At 35.0% G+C, this 18,291-nt stretch overlaps 1 protein-coding gene and 1 long non-coding RNA gene across 5 annotated transcripts; both read right to left on the minus strand.

Annotated features, from left to right (window-relative positions):
* Positions 1–1,157: 1,157 nt before the first annotated feature.
* LOC122315412 (exocyst complex component SEC5A-like) lies at positions 1,158–17,291 on the minus strand. Of its 4 annotated transcripts, none has more exons than XM_043131287.1 (21): positions 16,645–17,289; positions 14,432–14,583; positions 13,867–13,961; positions 11,291–11,485; positions 10,988–11,115; positions 10,737–10,895; positions 9,778–9,882; positions 9,055–9,129; positions 8,539–8,676; positions 8,172–8,363; positions 6,658–6,792; positions 6,225–6,351; positions 5,937–6,147; positions 5,283–5,398; positions 4,970–5,198; positions 4,211–4,304; positions 3,313–3,390; positions 3,131–3,187; positions 2,774–2,923; positions 2,135–2,350; positions 1,158–1,681 (listed from the first exon to the last, which is right to left on the minus strand). In XM_043131287.1, exons 1-21 carry the CDS (start codon positions 17,047–17,049, stop codon positions 1,460–1,462), a joined length of 3,279 nt encoding a protein of 1,092 aa, XP_042987221.1. In that variant the 5' UTR covers positions 17,050–17,289; the 3' UTR covers positions 1,158–1,459. The 4 variants fall into 4 exon arrangements, 1 of the variants encoding a protein (XP_042987221.1); XR_006244026.1 differs by having other exon boundaries at positions 1,533–1,681; positions 2,135–2,300; positions 16,645–17,290; XR_006244028.1 differs by lacking the exon at positions 1,158–1,681 and having other exon boundaries at positions 2,186–2,300; positions 3,108–3,187; positions 16,645–17,291.
* On the minus strand, positions 11,546–13,860 carry LOC122315413. Its single transcript, XR_006244029.1, has 2 exons — positions 12,229–13,860; positions 11,546–12,144 (listed from the first exon to the last, which is right to left on the minus strand). It is a non-coding gene; the product is annotated as an uncharacterized LOC122315413 (long non-coding RNA).
* Positions 17,292–18,291: the final 1,000 nt, after the last annotated feature.

Consider the following 18,291-nt stretch of genomic DNA (forward strand, 5'->3'; position numbering starts at 1 on the left):
ATATGCTTTAAAAAATAAAAAAGTAAACTACACTGTTCCATACCCATCTAGCACTAGCATTGACTTATGCATTTTTATCTTCATTTTTAAAATTGAATAATATCCCTTTAAATTTATCTATATTGACTTATGCATTTTTAAATTTTTACATACCTATAAATAGTATTTTTTTTTTAAATTTAAAAAAATACTATTCAGTCTTCAAACATTATTTTACTGTTTTTTTCTCATACCTATTGAAATCAACTTTGTATAGTTTATATTAAGATAATTTTGATATATAAAATTTATATTAAGTTGATAATATAAAGTGGATGCTAATCGTAAAATATATATATAAAAAAATAAAATTTTAAAAATTATAATATTTTATTATCATTTGGTTCAAAGATACATAATCTAATATGAAATTTTTTTTAATATATAAAATTAATCTTCAAAAGATATGATTTTGATGATATATAGAGAAGCAAATGCTAGTCCTCAGTCCGAGCATTATCCTGACAGTGATAGATAACGAGTCAACGACCTTCCCAGAGATGCATCATTTTTTTTCGGAATACCAGAGATACATCTTGGTTTTAAAATCTCGTTAAAGAAAATTATATTTTAGTCTAAAGCATACTTAATAAAATGCTTCCATAACTTAATATAAATTTAAAGATTAATTTTAAAATTTAAATCTTACGCATCAAATTAATTTTACCATTTAGATGGTGTGGATAATATGTTTTATACAACAATTTGAAAATAACTCTTTATCAATTAAAATTATCATGAAAAATAATTTGTAGAGTCCTATAATGAACAAGTCCTATATTTTTTCTTTGAAAAAATAGAAAAATTTAGAATCCATATAAAATAATCAAATTTGCATAGTTGACCCAATTTGACTTGGATGACTTTATATGATATTACTCTATTCTTATCTATCTATTATAATTTTGAGAGTAAATAGAAGAATTTTTTTTCCGGACTCCATAACAAAATTATGAAAAGGATTAAAATTAGTTATAAATAATTATATTTGAAAACCTTTATATGAATAATTAGAATACCTGACTAACATAAAAACAACTAACCAAAGCCAAGTCAAAACATGACCCTCTCCGAATTCAAGGATAAAAACACTTATCAGAAAAATAACCTACTCAAAGTAAACGATCAAACTAATTAAGGTCCTTTATTAACATGGCCTTCAAAAATGCTATATTTATGGCACAAGCAACATACAAACAATGTAATGCTGTCTGTCAAAAGTAAAAGCCAAAAAAATTGGAGAAAGAAAAAAAAAAAAATTAAAAGGGGGAAAAAGGCAGTAGTAGATCATAGGGGAAATACAAATTGAAAGAATATGGATTTCATTCAATTCGACGGATGAACTACAATACAAAACTTGCACATACACGTGAGACAGCGAAATATAATAAACAAGAATAAGAGGTTTTGAAACATATTTTCATCGGCGTCTATGTCGGGAGAAACTTGGTGATCCGGTGACATGTGTGCCTCTGTAATTTTTGCTGGGAGAATCTAATGGTCCCCTGAAAGAAGCATAAGCAGATTTTGCAGGTTCTGGAACCGAGTCTAATGGAATTGACTCCACAAAGCATGCTGTGTTGATACGAGTTCTCTCAAGCTCTGCTTCGAGTACCTCAGAACTGTACTGCTGTGCAAGAGCCTAAAGCCATAAAAGAAACAGACCAATTAATGAAGATTGAATATCCAACACCCAACTCTTTTTTTATATATATAATAACTAAAATCGAGAATAACAATGCTGCAATGGATAAACATTGCTTCCGCCGTACTAAATCAAGACCCTGATGGATAATATAACTAAAAACAATTATAATAACTAAAATTAAAAATTAAAATGCAGCAACAAAGAAACATTGCTTCTGCCGTTAAGCTAATTCAAGACGCCCATTTATAAGCAATAAGAACCCAGGTTTAAATTCCAAAGATCTCATGCTACCGTTATTGCCTTTGTCATTTGTGCATGATAATCAAGCAATCTATACTTTTAAATCCATTAGGGCGTGCTTGTACCCTGATAGAGTCAATTTGTTCAAAGCATTCTCCTGTGTTAGGCATACTAAAAGAAGAAAATACAAGAGTAGAAGTTTCTTACAATCAGGTCGTCAGGTGACACAGTCATCCCTTGCTGTCTATCGTCTGTAAGTGCATCTTCACTCCCACGGGTTGGTCGGCGGTTATGCCCTGGATTTTCCACAGCCTCAGTCATGCTCTCAGTAGCTTTCTCCAGAAGCACCCCTTGCAAAGACTTCAGCGACTCCCTTGCATCAGGTGTAAAATATGGATTCAATACAGTCTCGAAATATTCAAGCTGCAGAAGATACACAGGAAATAATTAACCATTTAACCAATGAGCTCCTCCATGGGAAGGTGAGATCATGGTCTTAAAACCCACAGCGTGCATCGCTAACCCACTAACAAAAAGAGGGCAAAAGAGGTGGTTGAAGGTATCTTAAAATGGTTAGTGAGTCTTAGTCACAATTTGAATGGAACCACTGAAGTGAAGTAAAACACTATAATTTCTGTGACACGTGAGGCATGGTTTCTTTTCTGTTTTTGTTTGACAAGTAATCAAGTTTAAAAGAGTACTTGCTAAAAGAACATCATTCCTCCAAAGACCCAAGAATTGAAATAACTATATTTGTTGTTGTGCATTATTACAGCCATGTGAAATTTAAGAAACCAGCAGTTTGATTTAGGACTTCAGTAAAGAAAGTAGAACACCATGTATTACCTCAAGCATGAGTTGACAGAAACCATTTGCATCAAGTGACCTAAGATCTTTGGTTTTGTTTTCATGGAAAAGGCTGAGGAAAGTATCAATCAGTCCTTCCACAAGAATACCGAGTGTCTTGTCCAAGAGGCGCTTAGCACCAGCAAAAACCTGCAATAAACTTGTATGTGATCATTCAGGAAGTAAACATTTCATAATTTTATGGTAATATAGCCTTTGCAGTAACATGAAACTAAACAGCAAAGTTAAGCAAGTAAAGTATAAATTCAATTTTCAAGATCAAGCTAAAAGACGTGAACAAGGAAAACATATATTAGAAAAAAAGGACAAATACCCCAGAGTGCATGTATTGAGTACCTCTGCGTGAACAGCTACCATGGTATGCAGTAACTCCACAGCTGCATCACGCACACCCTGCCAGAAACCAGCATTTAATAATTCTATTTTGGGGACACCAATGTTTGCCTAAGAAAGTTAGGCAAAAAAGAAAAATATACAAAACTACTTTATTATAATTAGTAAGTTCACTTGTTTCTTACTTTGACTGCAGGTGCTGCTCCCCACTGAATGCCAGAATCCAACAAATAGTTCACAGCTGCTGTTCTGATCAAATTTGCCTGATGGGGGAGGACACAATGAGGATAAATTCAATGAAAGAAAAAGTGCAAAAATTTTAAAGATAATCCACATCAACTTGAACATTGTGCACAAAAAGTTCCAGCAAGAAAGGAGTTCCATCCTGTTTTTACCCCCAAAAATTTTCTAATCAAAATAAATCATACACTCCGTCCAGATCTTTCAGATCTCCAGTAACAACTTGCTCCTACACTAAGTGCCATGTGACCATATCTGGGATAAAAAGGGGAAAAAAAGAACACCCAGGCTATCTAGATCTTATATGGACAAAAGTGAAAAAAGGAAGAACCAATGATTTTAGACCATCTAATTAGCCCTTTGCAGCTAAATAAATTCAGTTATCAATAAACAAAAACAAAATGTAGCCAGTCATAGAATTTAAAAAGAAGGTTATATTCTGGAAGATTTGGAACCATGCAAATTAGCTACATGTACTGTACAGCGATGGTGTAGAACAGTTCCCATGGCGGGATTTGATTGTTCAGATAATTTTTTGTCATCTGATCAATCTCTAGCAATGCAGAGGAAATATGATCTTCATCAGAAACTCAGTGAATTTTATCTTCTCTTCTTTATGCAGTTTCAAAAGACTCCTTGCATGTAGGACCTTTGGATGTTCTTACATCCACATAGGTGGTAACATATTTTCATTTGTGAACTACATTTTCCAACTCACCAGGTAACAAGTGCAGTGAAATGCTACAAGATAATATGACGAGAACCATCTTTTATTGCGTTTATTGTCTTGTGCAGGGGGCAAAAAACTTTTTTATACAAATTGACGAAGCATGTTATCTATACCTTCGCAAAAGTATACTGGGAAAGGACCTTCTCCTCAAGACCAGAGAAAGACATCACTAGATCTTGTATGTCATTGTCCTCTTCATCTTTGTCCCTGAAGATAGAAGGAACACCAGATGTAATAGTCAAAACAACTACCCAAAATAAAAGCTACAGCACGAGGCAACCAATGCAACCAATCAATTGATTTGGGATCGCAGCTTCTCCTTTTCCAAGAGGCATATGTGGTTCCCTGTTCCACGTGCATTGGGAAATTACTAACATAAATCCCTATAGGTTGAGGCAAACTTGGGCCAATGCTTCCCAAGGCATCTGAACCAAGCTGAAAAAGACATTAGGCCAAACCCTTGTGGTTTGTTGGTCTCTCATTTTGAAGATTGTTGAAACGCTGCCTTTTTCCCATTGACAATTAAAAAACTAATACCCTTCAATCCAGAGAAGAATATCATGCAACCATTCAGGCAAGATAATTACCTTTTCTTTTTTTTTTTTGATAAATCAGGCAAGATAATTACTTGATCTCACAATGTACGCACAGTCAATACAAACCAACAAGCATGGGACAATCACGCTGACATACTAACTCACAAAAGATCATTATCTGCCAGGCAGGGCTAGGCTATCAGCTTATTGGAGTCTGCATAGTGGCATGCATCTAATCGAGTTCACAATTACAAATAAGCAATGCAACGTAAATCCATGTATGATAATCAAAGATTTCTCCACTTTGGAATACTGGACAAATAATTGAGCACCAACCTAGACAACAGCCAGATATATTTGTACTTGTTGTACAACTCGTGAGAAAGTTCATCTTTGCAATATCCAATATTACTTAAGACTACCAACAACTGTTGATGTGGATCAACAACCCCACCAGGGAGATCAGATGAAAGTTTTTCTTCCAATCCATGAGAATATCCATCATGTGGGATTTCTTTGCTTGATCTTTTTTGGATGACATCACTTCCATTGCGCTCCAGATAGCCTGATTAATGTTGCAGAAAGTACCATAACAGAACATCTTTTAAAAGTAAACTCACAAACATAAGGTTGAGATCATCCATCATACCAGCAAAATCAAGGAAGCAGTTCAAAAATGCAAGCCTAACAGATTCTTGAGTTTCTTGAAGTTGAATAAACATATCTTCAGACTTTGCAGCCTCACTCCTTAAAGATTGAATCAACCTGAAGTAAGAAATAATGAGACAGAGACAAGGACTGTAGTCATAGAATGAACTCATCTTCAAATTACAATAATTTGTTAATTCTTCAGAATTGAAGTGCACCTTTCAATCACCATTATATTAAAATAATTATAACTTCACATGCAATCACATATTATCCCCAATATCTCAGTATCTCCCTATGTATCATAATTGCTCTAATTGTGATGTTCCATTTCTTCCAGACATCCAGTCGCAACTAACTACCATCGTAATGTCAAGGCTGGCTAATTATTTTTCCCATTTCTCTTGCAAAATGTATTTTTTTATTAAGATGAAATTGGGAATCCATATCCCGACCTCCTCCACATTGCATGGCAATCCAGCTCTACAAGATCCTTTTTTCCTTTGAGGTGGGTTGATAAATTGAGCCTGATAACCCACTCTCCTTGAATGAAAAGTTGCTTGAATTCCTCCAAGGTAACTTAGGAAGTTCTGTAGACTAAGAGGTTGCAAGGAAGCTAACAAAGATTGAGCAATAAGATGCACAAGAGACTTACAAATTGATCTGATCCATCGCTGAAGCCATAATCGAACGAAATCCTAGAGGCAAGAAAGAGATTGTGTAAGGAGATTTATTCCTTTCAAGAATTGATACAGGGACCCATGTTTCATCTTTTGATATCTCTTCAATTGATACACGCATCCATGAACAAAGCCTCAGAATGTAAATCTTCACAATCTCCAAATGAATCGTTCGTAGTGCCATAACTATTGCATAAAGAAGAAAAATATCAGCATAATTTTGAGAAGTCAATGTATTGCTGCTTAAGAGACAGCCTGGATACCAGCAATAGGAGGAGCCGACTCCTTGACTTCAAAAGCTTGGCATGCTTTAGATATTTCCTTTATAGCATCACTCATGTATGACCGCAGAATATTTGACTCTTCAAGATCACGAAATGTGTTGAGAACCTGCATCAACAGTATGTTTGTTTTGAACCACTGCCAAATACATGGGCTGAACAGAAAGCTAGACATGGAATTATATTAATAAAATTCTGAAACCAATTATGGCTTCAGCTGAAATATAAAAACTTGCTATTACTCAATAGTACCAGAGAGTAGAACCAGAGAGGAAACAATCTCTTATCAGCAATATCAGACTAGACTATGAAAAACTATCCTCCATATCCAACCCCACAACAGTCGAAGTAGCTCATTAATCTAACACTTCAATCCAATGCAGAAGGACATAAATGGTTCAGCCAGCATACTCACTTTGACCTCATACACAGATATCGTACTCCGTATCATTCCAGAAACTTCGTCAAGAGAATGACTTGAGTACTTCACATCTCCAACTTTTTCCTCAGTTTTATTTGCTGAAGAGTTGGTACTCGAATCAGTGGAAACCTGGGATGACAAAAAATAAGACCGGGAATCAAAGTGAACAATAAAATCATCCAACAGAAAAGAGATGAAGAGATAACAGGATCTTTAATTAAATATAAAAATGGCAGGGAGAAAAAATCTTCAAATAAAACCAAAATCAAGAAAATTTTAGTCATAACAACTACAAACTGCGGTTGTTACTACAAAAGGTCTAAAAACTACCAAGTAATAACCCTACATTGTGTGATATACTTTCACATATTCAAGCAGCTCAAGCAGGCACAAATTTCAAATGGATGAAGGCGTAAAAGAATATCACATATAAGTGAGCATCAATACTCAGTAAAAAACAGAAGAAAAACAAAAACAACAAAACTCTAGTCTATCACTGATGATTACATATAATAACTGTAACAAGTTTTTCGGATTAGCTTTCTATATGACTTATTTGAGTTGTGACCCCTCTCCAGGTTGTTACACACTGCAGTAACTCAATTTTTTTACTAAATTGTTCAGATGTTTTCAATGATATTCACCATAATTAAGTGCCACAGTTCCACAACAAATTTCCTGCCTGCTGCCTAGCAATCTGGTGACTCCTTCAATTGAGTCATTTGTTCAAATGCCTCTAATGATATTGACGTTAGGAAAGTATGGAGCTTCACAAGAAATTTTCCTCCCTCTTGCTCATTTTTCAGTTCGCATAGAAAACTTAACCTTTTGTTAGCTTTATCTCTACTACTTTCCTCCATCTTTTAATATTTGTGCATATTTTGATAGCTGCATCTTGCACTTTGAAAGGATTAGACCATCAATAGATATCTGGTAAAAATAAATTGTTGACTTGTATAGAGCCTAGATGTCTGCAAGTGTTTCAACTTTTAAGGATTTTGTATTGAGCTATCTGGTAAAATGTCCAATCGCATGAGGTTTCCACATTAATTTTTCTTATTTTCAGATAGGTTTTTACTTGTTAAAGATGTAGTAGTCTTTCAGTCACTTATAAATTTGAATGAGATTAGACCATCAATAGACTTTCAGTGCTTCAAGACTTGAGTAACCATAATAAACCAGAATCACATATTAGAAACTGCATCTTTTGCATACTGATGCATCAGCAAACATTTTTGTTTTATCAGTAAACAAGGAATTTTACTGATGAGAATGATAAGCATAGCCCTTGTACATGGGACATATACAAGAGCGACATAATGCCAAACAAATTGAAACCAAAAAGATGCAAAAAAGACAAAAGAACCAAGAAGAAAAGTAATTATTTCAGATAAAGTATGAGATAAAATGTCATGCAATCATTCAAACCTAATTCTGCTGGAAATTACAATACAATTAGATTCCAATTTAAACAGAAAGCCTTTAAAGTAACAAAATGCTCCAAATACCTTTGCAAATTTCCCACTGAAAACAGAAAGTGCTACTTTCCAGAAGGCGGGTATGTGATGGGTAAGTACAGCAGTTAATCTGCGTATATACCTTCCTCTAAGGGCATCAACTTCTTCACTGGCGAAGTCTACTGGCTGAGAATCTACCGGAAGATTGGTGTCTCCAAGGGTAAGAGAATAGTCAACATCTGACTGATGGTTGAAAAACAAAGCATAACATCAGTATCAAGCATTAATTTTTTTTTTTTTTTTATAAGTAAGAGATAAACATTATTGATATGAATGAAATAGGCATAGCCCATAAGCACTAAATAATTTATTTGCTCCAATACTAATATAAGATGATTGTTCTAACAGTTAAACTTACAGACTGATTAAAGGCCTGCTGAATCTCCCTCCACTTTGCGTTGGACAGAGCTCTTTCACGAATCTCATTATGCAAAGTTTCCATGTTTGCCTCATGATCTAAGGTGCACTTCTCAAGCAAACCTCGAATTCTGTGATTCTGGCAAAGGACAACACAAACTATTCAGCAAGTTGATCTTTCAATCGCAATATATTAGGACAATTTTCACCAGAAGTATTAAGGCTCATGTTGGCTCTTCAGTTTTTTTTTTTTTTTTCCTTTCTTTTTACTTTGTTGGAAAACAGCCAAGGGGAAACTTAATAGTGGCTAGATGCTAGTCAAAGAACATAAGCCTTCATTGAACAAAGTAACAAAGGCAAAACTTCAACCATATATATGGTATCACTGATTTCTTCATTGAAGCAAATAACATTAAAAAAATCAATATAAATAACATTGGTATTCAATAAACACGCTAAAAGAACATAAGAATATAAAGAAGTTTGAAAACCACGGGACAGCTAGGACTTCGCTTACTTGTATACTTAGATAATGCCAAACAGGATCCGACTCAGGTTCCAACTCCAACAACAGCCTCACAGTGTTTTCAAGCTACAAGAAACATTGAGAACTCTCAGTAGACACAAAATGAAAGGCCACAAGACGTGACTTTGCAGATCAAGATTATATAGAGGTGAGAGATGAATATGAAGCATATAATCAGAAACGTTTTTTAGTAGCTGCCAATAAATAAATTGATAAGTAGGCATATGATCAGTATATTAACTACATATTGGATTCAAAACATGCATGTCACATAGGCCAACAACCAAGAGGACCAATTCATCAAAATCTAATTAAAATCACGACAAGCAAAACAATTTTTGAGCATTTATGATTAATTATCATGGTAACAAAGTAGATTCATGTGACCTTCGCCACTTGAGAATTCTCAGCTGACACATTTTACTCTAACACTCGCATATGATTTTTTTAAACATCACCTAGATGCCTTGCATATAACTTTTTAACATTACCCAGATGCCATAATGGTCTGGCAAAACTGTGTAGTATCTATACACCGGTCTTATGGAACTAGTATTATACGTATTAATAATCCAAAAATTTTAACTTTAAAATATAATCACTACAAATTATGTCCAAGCACAAGTAGAAGGCCTCGGTTATTTCTAATTTTATTGCTTCCAATTCAGCATGACTGACACACTCAAAAAATGCTAGTGTACAAAACAAGCTTACGTTTGTGAGGTCTATTTGTGGATCTTCCATGGACTTGTAAAGCATGCTTTTGAACTCGTGCATCACTTTCTCAACCTCTTCAAGAACCCGTTTTAGAACTCCCACCTGAAAGTAACTCATAAAATAAAGAATATTTACTTCAGCAGAAAAAGAACTTTGTCAAGCCCATGATAGCTACAGGAATACAAATATTGATAACGTTTGTTTTGCCTGAAATAATTTCTAGGATGGAATCAGTTGCTTCCACGGTAAATCTCAAGACACTGATATTACACATGGGAAATAAAATTACAACAAAACTTATCAAATTAGATCTAAGATGAAGAGGCTTGTATGGAAGTTAACATAGATGTTAGTGCTTACAAGTTACAACATTCATGATTAAATCAGAAAAAAGACTTATATGTATTTAAAATAAAAAACATTAAAAATGTGATTTATAATTGAATCAGTTTTCAAGAAATATGAGGCATACAAGTCATACAGGTTTATGGATATATTAAGAGAGAGGAAAAACAATAAAAAGAAAGGTTGATTGGATTGATGATAAAATAAATATTGACTCTCAAGAATGATTCAATCGATGATGAAGAAAATCTTTCAAAAATGGATAGAGGGCCAAGGAACTCCCTAAACCCCTAAAAATCATACTACAACTAACTCTTCTTATTGGTTAAATAGTTTTAAAAATGAGAAGCCAAACCTTCATTTTAGAACATATTATGCAATAAAATATCCGCCTCGAAGTTGAATAAAATTTTAAAAATGACAAGTCATGCTGTATAAAGCCAGTCAAGCATCTTGTCCAGTAATGAAAATGCAAACTGAAAAAATATACGTCCATTGATAAAGACTTGTGTATGCTCAAGATCTCTGAATTTACAAACGTATGAAAATTGGATTTTGACAAATTATTCAGTGCTTATAAAATCACTAGATAAATATAAATATTTCTATACATGAGATGGCAGAGCAATTGACTTCGTCTTCTTGTATTCTCTAACCGCCAAATCATATTCACCCTTACTAATGCTCCCACGAATTGTACTTGGCAAGTTAAATAATGTTCGAAACCTCTGTAGCATTCCTTGGACAGACCTGATCTTCTCAGCTTGAGCCTGCAGTAGAGCAATTCAAGCAAACATTTGTGATCGGTATTGCATCAGCAGGGCCAAACTTCCACTCAAATAAAAATCCAAATGTTACAAACCTGTCTCTCAAAGAGAGGCTGAAAAGCACGATTAGCTTGCAAACTTACACCTTTGATGCAATTAAACAAATGAGATGTCCCTGAACCTTCAGGATCTTCTTCGATCCGTTTCAACTTTGACTCAATATCTGGTACAATAATTTGAATTCTCCACATCAAAACCAATAAGCATTTCACTTACACCCAATATATAGGATTTAAGCTTTACATACAGATAATGCAGGCGTAAAACGGGAGCCTGAAAACTTTGCTATCAACTTAAAAATTAACACCAGAAAACCATGTGACATGATGGAGGCATACCATCAATTGTGGTTTTGCAAGACACGAAGCAGTCAAAATTGTCTTTAACCAATTGTTTTCTCTTTTCAGTCCTTCCTTGGAGATCATTCTTCAAAGCAAGAGCACCAGCCTCCAAATCTGCTGCACTTGTATCTTGGTGTATTCGGGATAGAAACAGCTTTGCATCAAATTTATCAGAGAAGTACATCAACTTCTCTGCAATAAAGGGAAAATTCATCAACCTAACTTATGTGACACAACATGGAGCAACCAGGATAAATAATCCAAGTCAATACAAAACAGAGGGAAAGTAAAGTCACTGTTTTCCCCTCAACATTAGTGTGCATTACAATCTCTTTCTTTTTATTTTTTATTTTATAAGTAAGAAATTTTATTAATTACGTAATTAAGCATAGCACTGGTACATAGAAAGTATACAAAAGGTGAACCTAATTACAAGCTAAATGCTGTGAAAATCAGCATAAAAGTCATTAAGGCTAGCCCCATTAAATACAATGGCTGAAGCCCAAAGTAACAATGTATGGTAGAAAAAGTCCCTAAACCCTTCCAACAACCGTTCCCTATTGTCAAAGCAGCGACCATTCCTTTCGTTCCAAGTACACCACATTAAACATAGAGGCACCATCTTCCAAAACAGCCACTATTTGATGATTACCCTGAATTCCTCTCCAGCATAACAATAAATCAGCCACCTTCCTAGGCATGACCCAAGCAACAATGCCAAGCCTAGAGAAGATATCGTCCCATAAAGCCTTGACCACTTCATTTTACACACAAAGCACCAATCCATTATTAGGAATCCACGCTTTCTTAGCTTATCAATAGTCAATATTTTCCCATGAGAGGCCAGCCAGCTAAAAAAAAGCAACATTAAGCAGAACATAACTCCTCCAAATACTCTTCCAAGGGAAAGCAATAGAAGAATGCAGCAACAAAACCTTGTAGAAGGATCTGACCAAGAAGTTGTTGTTTCCGGTATGCTTCCAACGCGACCAGTTCTCCCCTTCAGCTTTTAGGTTCAGTGCGTAAAGTGCCGTGTAAAGTTCTGTAATGTCACCAACCTCCCAATCCTGGACAGCTCTAGTAAACCTTTTTTTTTTTTAATAAGCAAAAAGTGAAACATAAAAGCTCTAGTAAACCTCACCAACCAGCGGAAGTGACCATGTTATCAGCCACTGAAGCGTCCTTGTCCAATGCAATCCTATAGAGTGAAGGGAAAGCATTTTTCAAGGCTATATCACCACACCATATGTTGGACCAGAATCTGGTTCAAGTTCCCCTTCCCACCTCAATTCTGAAATTGTTGGAAAGATCTACCCATCTGTTCCTGATACATTTCCTAGCTCCCACCCCATATGCTCCTCTTACTTCATTACATTCTATTTATTATACCAGAATAGTAATCGCATCAATGTTTCTTTTTTTTTTTTTATAACAAATTATATTAATAAGAATAGGTATAGCTCAAGTACAATGTTTAATTTTCACTAGAGGGCAATATCACATAAAACACATCAACAACTATTTTACCCTTTGAGGGACCCTATCAACACCAAACAACTTCAAGAGCAAACTCCATATATCTATTGTCACTTCACAATAAAGAGGGTGAGCAATGGACTCCCCGTTCTTCTTACAAACACAACAGTAATCCACCACAATGATGTTCCAATAACGTCTTCCACAAAAAAATGATATTCTTTTTTTTTTATTGGCACTGGGTGTCTAGGAACAATGTCCCAACTAATCTCAGGAGTGAAAAAATAAATGATATTCTTAAAGGGGCTTTTACTCTCTCAATACAGTAAGAAAACAGAAAACTTGTAGGTAAGTCTAAAAACCAATAATATGGCTTCACTTCAAACTTGTGTCTTTTGGATGGAGTCTAGCATTTGTGATCCGTGCCACCTTGCCGCACTTTGAGACAGTACAACATCTTAAAGAAAGAGAAAACCAAATCCACCTCCAAGTTTTGTATAGGTCCATTAAAAAGTATATCCAACTAAATACTTCCATTTTTTTGGAGTTGCAAGTAACCCACTAAACAATGCATCCTAACGACATGCGATACTAGACAAAACCAAATAAGATATCTTAAAAGGCTGTTCCCTATGGATCACACATGCCAAAAGTTGATCTTAGATCCATCACCCAAGACAACACTAATAAATTTTGAAACTTCATATCTAATTATCTCCCTATAGCAGTAGGCAGTGGGGCTTCAAATGGTCTAATAACCAGGACAATCCCTCCTGGTCCAAGATGGATCAATTTCTTATTTTACCATAGTGGGATGTGTTATTTCCCAAAATCTCACAGAGAAGACTCCCAAGACTTTGTTCCATTTTCCTATCTTGTTGGAACACAGCCACTTTCCTGACTTTGCTGCACTCAAAAGGAAGAGGAGGGTGCTAACATATATGCAAATTGGGAGCATAAGTTCAGTAAAAGACAATGATAAAATAATAGGACAAACAAACCAAAAGAAACGTGCAGTGATTTCCCATGACCAAATATATATTATGAAGCACCAGATTATGCATTAAATATTCTGAACAAAAAAGAAAATGCAATACCGCGAAGGCTACTATCCAAATAATCTCTGTCCAACTTGGATGGAGAACTTTCTGCTGTCTCAGTGATCAATCTTAATGATTTGTTGTCTATTATTCTGTAAGAACAGCACAAAATCAGGTACATGAAAGTAATAATAAGAGATAATCAATTATATAACTATGACTTTGATCTGATATAGGAAAATATTGGACCACTGATTCAGTAACAATATTGTCTATTGTATAATTTCTACGGTATACATTGTCTTGCCTTGAAATGAAAAATCAACAATAACCAATTTCAACAATTAAGAAGATAAAGTCAAATTCCTTTAGACATCAATGCATATACATCTAGCTGAACATAGATACAGCAGCCAACTAGTAAAGCCTCAATATATTAAAAAGAGGACTGTCATTTTTGCAACATTTTTTATAAGTATTTTTGCAAAATATATTCGGGAGAGCAATTAAAACAGAGACAACATGGCAAACAATGCCTATTAAAAAATATCAAGATAGATTAATGGCCAGAAGAAATGATGACTCTGTAATCCCAGACAGGTATTGTATTGAATATTTTTACCCTAACCCAAGTGGATCAATACATTCCGTGCCACGAGGCAATGATTGTAAACTGGTAAGCCCCTTTCTACCAATTGCTGATGGTTTTCTCTCAAATTTTTGAGCCACAGGTGCTGTTCTTGTCTCCCGCATTTCACGAACCCTACGAGCAAGCTGTCAAAGAAGTGCAATCATATATTATCCAATTAATTTTTATAAGAGAAGATAGCATCCTGATGCACACTATATTATACATTATACTTTGGAAGGCACCCAATCTGAGGATACCTAAATATTATGAACTTCAGATCTTCAATTCAGGATCCATATGCTCAGAGTGCACATCAAATATTGGTTCTTTTAGTTTCAGGGGGTGCCCCCGCCACCGGGGCGGGGGCCGGGGGTAATTGTGCAGACACAGAAATAAAAATACCAGCAAATATTTTAAAACAGTAAGGCTCAAAGCATCCCTGCTTTTGGTAAAAAATAATTACCCATAAATTTGCCTCTTTTATTTGGTCTCTTCCCTAGACAAGCGATGCAGGCAGCTAGAAGATCTAGGAGGAACAACCTTTTTTTCACATGTATGTAATCTCAATGAAAAGTGCAGGGGGACACAGCCATAGTATGGAGGATGTATTCAAGAGAAGCTCTATTCAAATAATTAAAAAAAAAAAACAGCCATTCAAAATCTCTGAAAACACTAGGAAAAAAAGTATGGTATGGTGATCTACTATCGATGATTTATGGGTGTTTGAGGATGATCTTTGTCAGCTTTACCACTGAAGCACAGTACCGGAAGGACCGAACTTTAAGACTGAAATTATTGGAAATTATGACTTTTACTTGCCATGAACTGAGCTGAAATCCTATGAAGTATTTGTCCATAGATTGTCTCATTTTTTATTTTTTTTTTGTTTATTGGTGTTAAGAAGCTGTTGGTTTAATTCTGATTCTCAAATTTTATTATGCCGAGACTTAATTGGTAATTTTAATATTTGGCAAAATGTATCATGTACCAGTGACCAATGAGACTTATTTTCTATTTTGGAGGACTATACCACCTGCTTTAGGAGTTCTTCAATCACTTTTCATTGTTATTAGCAACTACAGTCTCCTTACAATAAGGATTAAAAATATATTATATGAAGTTTCTTTTCTTATTGGTAAAATGATAACATAGGAAGGCTTTTTTATGTAATCAGAGATTGAGTTTTCAAAATTCCAGTCAAAACATTGAGGGTGTGATTGCCTATGGAACCCTACTGCAACTGCCTAGGCTATTCTTATTTCATTCTCCTTTAATTAACAATTCTAATACCACACAGCATCAAATTCCTTCAATATTCAATTCCTTTTATAACCTGACCATGCGTAAATCCTTAATCATCAAAACATCCATGTAGCTTTCAAGAAGTTATCAAGGAACTTAACCTAGTCCTGAATTTATTAAAGATCTTGCATAAGATTGGTATCAGAGCTTTTGTCCTATGTTGCCACGTTTGACAATGTTTTAAGAATGTCGCTAATGCACCTTAAAGGTCTAATGTTGGTAATATGATCTAACCATAAAGTATCAACAACTTAGTCTATTTTTAAGCTCCACTACTAAAATAGTACATGATTGTAATAAATAGTGAATAATGCTAAAATCGCACGACGTGTTTAATGGTTTTGCACCATGTCGTACGGATTAACACGTAAAGACACAATATATTCAACATGTTCAAAACACCAGAATGATAAACAAGTACCATAGACAAGGAAAGGGGAAAAAAAAGAGAGAAAGGGATGGAAAGGAAAGAAACTCAGTAGAAGGATGTATTCTCGTTTGGCATGGGATAACTGCCATGATGATTCAGTGATCCACGGGGGCCCATACCTACTTAGCACTAAAATGATTTTCCTAGTCAATTTTTAACCTCATGAACTGATCTGAGCCACATTCAGTCCATTGAAGTTCTTTAAGTCCAAGTAATTTTGTAATGGCGAATATTACGTGAACTAAATCAAAAAAATTGATCCTTCTAGTGTTCATTTGTTCCAATTGAATAGGAATGCCCTCACACACACTTATTCAATCACGTTACAATATTCTTAAGGTTCAATGCTAAACAAAAATAAGATAATCAGCAAATCGCAAGAACTATTCGGAAGAGACAAGCACATCAGTTAGTAGTAAACAACTGTATCAAAATCCTAAACGCGAAAGGAATCAGGGAATTATCGACCAACCTCAGCCTCTTCGACGTGTTTCCAGGAAGAAGGCTCGTCGCCGTCCCAGGCGACATCGTCCTCCCTGGCAGAGCTAGCGCGAGCCCTGGATGGCCGATGATGAGCATGATCTCTAGTGGTGGAGTCATCGTCGCCGCTGGATATGCTGAGCATCTCGACCTCGGAGTCATCATCCTCGTCCACCACTCTCCGCGCCGCCGCGGCAGCCCTAGAATTGGAATTATTGGGGGCGGCGGGCTTCTTGGGCGGAGGAGGAGGAGGCTGCACGTAATTGACGACAGGCTTCCTTTGTTTGTTGTTGGAGGAGGCAGGAGGCCTCTGGTAATTGAGATCTCGCTCCGCTTGCTCCTTGAGAGCCATTTGGAGGAGCTCGTCCTCGTCCAAGTCCTCGCTACCGCTCGACATTTACCTTTATCGCTAATCGGGTCGCGTTCTTGAGGGTTTTGTCTCGTGTAGTACAGATCTAACGAGGACTTGTCCGTACTACTGACGATGATATATATTACATGGGCATGGAAAAGGCTCCATCACACCACCTCAGGAAACATATACACATATACGCGGAACGAAAGAGAAAGGTCATGGAAGAGAGAGGTCGTAGAGTAGCGCTACGCGCGTCGTATTCTCTCTCACCGCGGTTTCTATCTAGGACCGTTTGGCAACGAGCTTATAATTAACGTGTATTCATCTCAGTTTCATTCAATTATTACCGTATAAGTACAATTAAACAAGACTAAGGTACAAAAGTGGTACAAAGACACAAATAATTACGTAAAAATAAATTGATAAATGAGTTCTTCTACATCCACCGAACAAATCTAGTGAAAAAGTGTCCCCAACTTGCATTTCTTTTTTTTATGCATTTTTTAATCATTATAAACATTTTAAAAAAATAAAAAAAATCATAATATTATTTAAAAATACTTTCTTAATTATTAAGTAAAAAAAATTTTTGAAACACGCATTCAGAATACATATTCGGTAGAATTAATATTTATGTTGATAAATTAAGATAATTACAAGTTTGCCTTACGACAAGATTAATTTTATATTTTTATATCGCATCAAATTATGTCATTTTTAAATTTTCTTTTTTTAACATCTTTATCACCAAATTATTTCTTTTATAATATATAAAATCACTAATATTTTTCTATTTTATTTTCCAATCACGAATTTACTCTATATTGTAAATAATGATATAGAGACTCAAGTCTCTACACAGTCCTTATAAAAATAATAGGTAAATGTTGTCAAGCTAAAAGACATTGAATTCAATAATGATAATTTTTATTGAGGACTTTGGATCCCTAGTTTCTTAATCCATATCACAAGTTTGTATATATGGTGTGTAAGCTAACAACACGGTGAGAGAACATTCTTTCGATTTGGTAAACAGTAATTTTATTGATAAAATTGATAAAAATGTTGAAAAAACAGTACGGAAAAAAAAAAGAAGACAACGGTGGAAAGTAGATGTTGATAAAAAGGAAAACAATTGTGTGAGAAATATTAGGGATATTATAAATATGTTATAACCATATAATGAATTCACATCCTCACAAAGATATAACTCAATAAGTTATTAATATCTAGAGTTTTGACATGTTGAGGTTCACTATTATATATATATATATAGACAGTACT

The sequence above is a fragment of the Carya illinoinensis genome, chromosome 7, assembly GCF_018687715.1.
Source record: "Carya illinoinensis cultivar Pawnee chromosome 7, C.illinoinensisPawnee_v1, whole genome shotgun sequence".
Classification (NCBI taxonomy): Eukaryota; Viridiplantae; Streptophyta; class Magnoliopsida; order Fagales; family Juglandaceae; genus Carya; species Carya illinoinensis.